General features: G+C 49.0%; 2 protein-coding genes across 2 annotated transcripts; one reads left to right on the forward strand and one right to left on the reverse strand.

Annotated features, from left to right (window-relative positions):
* Nucleotides 1–2,363: 2,363 nt before the first annotated feature.
* Nucleotides 2,364–4,450, forward strand: LOC136457844 (multicopper oxidase LPR1 homolog 4). Its single transcript, XM_066457845.1, has 3 exons — nt 2,364–2,609; nt 2,699–4,162; nt 4,241–4,450. The coding sequence occupies exons 1-3, from the start codon at nt 2,364–2,366 to the stop codon at nt 4,292–4,294; spliced, it is 1,764 nt and encodes a 587-aa protein (XP_066313942.1). The 3' UTR covers nt 4,295–4,450.
* An 897-nt stretch (nt 4,451–5,347) lies between these two features.
* Nucleotides 5,348–6,218, reverse strand: LOC136460346 (factor of DNA methylation 5-like). Its single transcript, XM_066460083.1, has 3 exons — nt 6,084–6,218; nt 5,726–5,941; nt 5,348–5,575 (listed from the first exon to the last, which is right to left on the reverse strand). Exons 1-3 carry the CDS (start codon nt 6,216–6,218, stop codon nt 5,348–5,350), a joined length of 579 nt encoding a protein of 192 aa, XP_066316180.1.
* Between the last annotated feature and the right edge of the window lie 557 nt (nt 6,219–6,775).

Here is a 6,775-nt window from a genome sequence, read left to right on the forward strand (position 1 = left end):
TCAAATATCTTGTTCATGTCCCTTGATCCTATCTGTACAAATATCATGACCCATGTGCTACCATCTAGATTTGCATGTTACATTATGCTCCATAATTCATTGCACAAAAACTTAGTTAGATTTAATAGTTTGTAAAACTTCAAAGGGTGCATGCATGCATGACATGTGTGTGGCAGGGGTGCATGCAGCCAAGCAGGCTAATACATATACTTTGAAAATTTATGTAGGGCAGGAAACCAGTGCCCACTTCAGTCGTGACGATGCTTCACTGGAGTTTCAATGTAGTTCTGATGATCAATATTGACTAATTATAATAGACATGAGAGCTAGTACTAGAAAATAAGCACCAAAATGAGTCCATCAAGATTCAAACAATTTCAACCTAGGCACCATAACATAGAGCATGATTTTAGAAAAATCCTAAACAAGTTTCATAATTTTGAGCCAAAATAATTTTTCTATGAATTTTCAAGATCAAACCAGATTTTATGATTTTTAATTGCATTATCTATTTCCATATAAAAATATATTTGAATAATTTTTTTATTTTTTATAATTTCTAGATATTTTTTGAAAATGTTTCTAGTTCAATTTACCTCCCTGAACTATCAACTTAGTCTGATTTACCCCTCTGGCATGGTGCAACGTCAGCAAAACCATTATCAAAACCGCCAGGGTGCAAAAGCGAATGGTTTTCAAAAGTTGAGGGAGGTTAAAAAAACTGGTTTTCTAGATAGGGAGGAAAATCGGACAACCCCGGTGGTTGAGTGAGGTAAATTGAACTTCTTTCCATATTTTGCCAGCCATGGACTTTCTTTCCTAGCGTGGGTCAAGTTCCCTAGATGACATGCATAAATTTGGCCCACATCCTATCCATACGAGAAGTATCCAAATGAGGCTTTTAGTAGAGTTTTGTGTATGCATCTGTGCCGTCCAACATGTGGCTTTCATGTAGACACAACCAAGCCGTGTGACAGGCCACAAAACTTGGGACGCCGCACACAGTTTCACCAATGCATATCAACCGTCGCCACCTTTTCCAACTGTACATGTGTATATATATATATATCTCGAGGTCGTCCGGGTCCGCAACTAGTTGGTGCAGATACGTGCACGTATATCTATCTATCTACATTCATCGATGGTCCTCCTCCGTCAAGGCACGCACGCTGCTTTACGCAGGCGAATTCGTCAATCGCCCTAGTAAGTAGTACAAAACTACATGCTACACACCCTGCATGGCTGCATATATGCATGCTTGACAGCTAACGAGAGATGTGAAGAATTTTTAATTTCTGAGCTCGATCCCGCAATGATTTGGTGGCGATTCCACATCGGAATGACAGCAGAATGTCAACCAAAACTGCGGCCTTATTGGTACTTCGTCACTGCCACGGATGATGAAGACCACCACAATCTGTTATGCTTATGCATATGTAGTACGTACGATGTACGCGCCCCTTGTATTTTACAGTAACTTGTAGCCAAGGAAGTAGTAGTCTGGACTCTGGAATCAGGTTTCAGTACAAGTAGTTAGCACTGAGTACGAAATTTATATTGCCCAGTGTAGATTAGTTGGGAGATTGACTTTTAATACCGCGTAATTCTCTGTCATCAGGGGGAAGTGCTACTACTACTTGATTCAGGAGGCCGGCCACCTAACGTGCCCAACTGATATTCGATTATTAGTCACTCCTCGATCTGCTAATTGGGTGATGAGAGTACTAGCTCATGCGTATGCTCTCCTACTCGAAAGGCTGTTTCTTGTTCCATGTAGTAGCACGTTTACAGCAAACGGACACTAAACTGCCACCTCTCGTGAGATGAACTCCTCACAGTTACCGCCCGGTTTCCCTTTCAGCAGGGTGCTGCCAAATGGAAGTTCAGATCAGGTAACAATCTGATGAAAGCAAGCAAACTCTGCTCTTCTTGTACCCATTGACTACCCGAGCTTAGTTGACAATTATTTGAATTTAAAATGGAGTGTGTAGAAGCAGTACACCTAATCAAAGTCGGGTTGGCCGGCCTCAACTAATTGAGCATCATCTCACTCGTTTCCCTCTTGCGTGCATGTTCATACACTGTTTATGCGCCTCAATTAGTCCTCCTATTCCTATAAATAGATGCCTTCCCTACGTTGTCATCAACATCAGTCGTGTGTCCGCCACACGTACGCCCTTGTTTCACTCTGCATGCCAGTCTCCAGCTCCTTCGGCTGGTTCGGCAAGGTTAGTTGTCATCAACTACTCCAGCTTATTGGCCAGTCGCCTCTCACGTGGCGGATTAAATTCAGATTAGTATCTTGTGGAATCGTGTGATGTTCTTCACACATTTTGGTTGCAATGTCAATGTCATGGCTGCAGATGGTGGGGATGCCGCACCGCGTAGCTGCTGCACTCGTGGTGCTCGTCGCTGTTGCTGGAGTTGCTGCGGTGTCGGCGCAGGTGCCGCCGGCGCCGGTGACGGCCGCGCTGCTGCAGCAGGTGGCCGGGTCGCTGCAGATGTACGTGGACCCGCTGGCGCAGATGGCCAAGATCCGCGGCTACGGCTTCCAACAGGGCCGCGTCGTGCCCGTCAACCTCACCATCGGCATGTTCCAGAAGAAATGGGTACGTACGTACGTACATAGCCGACAAAAAGAACTACTGTCCAAGAAATGTTGTTGACATGCTGATGCAATTTCACTCAACGCCGGCAGAAATTCCACCGCGACCTGCCGGAGACGCCGGTGTTCGTGTACGGCCAATGCGCCGACTCCGCCACGTTCCCGGGCCCCACGATCGTCGCGCGCCACGACGTCCCGCTGTCCGTGACGTGGGAGAACCACCTCCCCGACCGCCACATCCTGCCGTGGGACCCCACCGTGCCCACCGCCATCCCCAAGAACGGCGGCGTGCCCACCGTCGTGCACCTCCACGGCAGCGCCCACCCGCCGCAGGACGACGGCAGCGCCTTCGCCTGGTTCACCGCCGGGTTCCGCGAGACCGGGCCCGCGTGGACGCAGGCCACGTACCGGTACCCCAACGTGCAGCCGCCGGGCAACCTGTGGTACCACGACCACGCGCTCGGCCTCACCCGCGCCAACCTCCTCGCCGGCCTCCTCGGCGCCTACGTCATCGAGAAGCCGGAGATCGACGTCCCCATGGACCTGCCCTGCGACGACGACGACCTCCACCTCGTCGTCGCGGACCGCAGCTTCAACGTCGACGGCTCGCTGTACATGAACTCCACGGGTGTCGCACCGTCCATCCACCCGCAGTGGCAGCCCGAGTACTTCGGTGAGGCTGTCACCGTCAACGGCAAGGCGTGGCCGTTCCTCGCCGTCCACCGCCGCCGCCACCGCTTCCGGATCCTCAACGCCAGCAACGCGCGCTACTTCAACGTCTCGCTCTCCAACGGCATTCCCTTCCACGTCGTCGGCTCGGACGCGTCGTACCTCGCCGCGCCGGTCACCGTATCCAGCCTCCTTATCTCCCCGGCCGAGATATTCGACGTCGTCGTCGACTTCTCGGTGTCGCCAACGGCCGAGGTCGAGATGCTCAACTCGGCGCCCTACCCGTTCCCGAACGGAACGGCGCCGGGGCCGCTCACCGGTAAGGTGATGAAGTTCGTGGTCACCCCGAACGGGCCGCGCGACCTGCCGGACAACTCGACGGTGCCGGACCGCGAGGTGCCGTACGCCAACGTGGCGTCGCTGGGGCCGACGTCGGAGACGAGGTACATCGTGATGTATGAGTATCAGACGCCGTCCGGGCAGTCGACGCACCTCTACATCAACGGGCTGCGTCTGGAGGACCCGGTGACGGAGACGCCGAGGTCGGGGACGACGGAGCTGTGGCATGTGATCAACCTGACCGCCGACAACCACCCGCTGCACATCCACCTGGGCATGTTCCAGGCCGTCAAGATGCAGCAGCTGGTCGACCTGCAGGCGTTCACCGACTGCATGACGCAGCTCAACGACGCCGTCAAGTGCGGCGTCGACCAGCACGCGGTCGGGCCGGTGGTGCCGGTGCCGGACCACGAGAAGACGTGGAAGAACGTGGTGAAGGTGCCGCCGGGGTTCGTGACCACGGTGGTGGTGGCGTTCAAGCTGGTGGACACCAACCAGCCCTTCCCCTTCGACGCCACGGCGGAGCCTGGATACGTCTACCACTGCCACGTAAGTGTCGCATGAATGTTCCCTTGATTCATTCATGTATCCGCAAAGATGCTGATGTGATGTCGTGGTCTTGTTCAGATCCTGGACCACGAAGACAATGCCATGATCAGGCCACTTAAGCTGCTTCCTTGAAGAGATTCGCAGGATCCAACGAGTCAATGATGATCGATGAGCAGTAGTTGCCGAAGACGAACTCATAATTCCGGATTGGAAGAGCCATGAACGCAAATATTCATTATTAATTATATTTTCGATTGCATGTTTGTTTGTTTTATATGTAAATTTCAATTTATTATATTTCGTTTGTAAGCATTAGATCATATACTGTTTTCTGTCATGCCCATATATGCGAATTATCGTCTATCGTATTTGATTATAAGAAGTAAAATAATATGTACAAGCATTCTTTGATCCAACAGTATGTGAATTCTTCTGTTTTGTGCTCTCGTTTGCTGTCAACTTAGAATTAGACCAGTTAAATAATATTAAGCTAATTTGATTTGTAACAAAGTTAAACCTTAATGTCCAAAACATTTTAATCAATCAATGTATAAAAATGAGACTAACCTAGGAGAAATTAGGTGTTTTTAATCAATCAATGTATACTAAGAAATATGTACCTAAATTCGAGTGTAAGAGGACTCAGATAGATGACTCAGATGGATGGATGGATGATCATACCTCCCACCAACCAGTTGAGTTAGACTCACTTTTTGAACAATCATAGTGCTTGAATCAGACAGCAAGATCATAATGCTCGGTATTGTAAAATCATAGATGCTACTTGACAAAACAAATAATTTATAGCTGCAACACATTTTAGGCACATCGAAGTTTTGGTAGTAATCCATACCCAAAGTCGCCAGGCATAAGTTAAAGCCGGTCAATGGTGCTGTACGATCAAATATCAAGAAAGAATTGCGCTCACATCTGTATCATGCAAGAACAGCAAGCCTCTGCTTCGGCATGCAACGACAGGAGAATAATCGAGACCGAACCCCCCACAACTTAACGATAATATTAGCCAACCAATGTCTGACCACTCATCATTAGGACTTAGGAGTCAATTAAGAGTGACGATCCAATGAAACTAGTATCAACTTTATATGGCAAATTTGCCTATAAAAAAGAGCTTATATGGCAAAACTCAGGAGAGCGCAGGCAGAAGAACCCCAACCAATTGGCTCAACGCTTTCTCTTGTGAGTCTTCCACTGCTCTATGATGTGCTGGATGGCTTCCTTCAGTGTTGCCTTACGGCCTTCCTTGTAGTTCCACAGCTCTGGTACAGGATAGCGGCCACTAGGATTGTACTCATTGATCTCAAGCAGTGCCTTTGTTACCAACCCATAAATTTCTTCACCGTGCTCTTCTTTTAGCTCCCGGAGCATCTCATAGTCCTCTTTAAGAATTTCCTAAGCCAGAGAATACCCAATAGATGTTACCATGTATCATGTGACCACTTGCAAAACTGCAAGCCCACTATTACGAAACTGATGACTCAACATTATAAACAGACAGAACTAGAGAGGAAGATAGCAATTGTGAGTGATCAAGGGCCATACCATTTCTTTCCCATCCACCACTATAACCTTAAAAGGGAACCAGTTTGGGTTTCTAATTTCTTCTTCCCACTTTGAACGAAGGAGAGCAGAAGTGACTTCCGCATCCTCTTTTGATAACCTTTTCCTGCAAGCGATTCTGAATGCTTTGAGATCAAGCTCACCCATTCTCTTTATACCTATATTAGCTTGGCCAACAACAGCAAGCTCCTGAAAGCCCTGCAAAGCATTCAACAAACCAGTAAGAGAATGTGCATGACATATGATGCCAAACCAAAGAATACTTAGGTGCCACCATTGATTTGAGACAGCACAACAGAGCATAATATTGGATAGCTGGTCAATCAATGTGGTAGCTTACATCTATCAGCTCCTTCCGAGCATCTTGCAACTCATCGTTGCTCATCCTTAGCTTGATAATCAGAGTTTGGTTCAGAGAATCCATATCTTCCAATTCATCGACCTTTTCATGCAGCCACACAGCGAGTTCATCCATCTTCTCCTTTGACTCAGAATCCTGCTCACCTGGTGTTATGGTGGGCCACACTTACCAGGGAAGGAAGCGCAGCCGTGGCTAAGGGGCCAGCGTGCAGCGAGCACGGCGCGCTGGGCGCGGACGCGCGGTCACCACGGCGGCTTGGCGTCACATTTCCAGGATCGTTAGTTTGATTGTTAGCCATTCTTTGGTTTGTTAGATCACTTGAGTGTTCTGAGGAGTTTGTTAGCAGTTTGTTGGGATTTGCCTATAAGGCCTGAACAATTGTTTAATGAAAGGATTAGCCAGAGGTTAGAGTTAATCTCTCTCTTGCTCTCTGGCGATAGAGCTCTCGTTCTCTTCCACTTGTTCCCTAGCCCTAGCCCTCGGCACCGAGCATGGCACCGCCACCTCGCCGCCGGGCGTTCAAACCACGTCTGACCACCTCACACACATACCACCTTCGCAGCAACTCGAGCTCCAACAATCTGGTATCAGCCATGTCCGGTTCTAGAGCGTTGTCCGCCATCGTCGTTCCCACCACCGCCGCCACCACCACCACCACGCTCCATGTAATC

The sequence above is a fragment of the Miscanthus floridulus genome, chromosome 6, assembly GCF_019320115.1.
Source record: "Miscanthus floridulus cultivar M001 chromosome 6, ASM1932011v1, whole genome shotgun sequence".
Lineage (NCBI taxonomy): Eukaryota > Viridiplantae > Streptophyta > Magnoliopsida > Poales > Poaceae > Miscanthus > Miscanthus floridulus.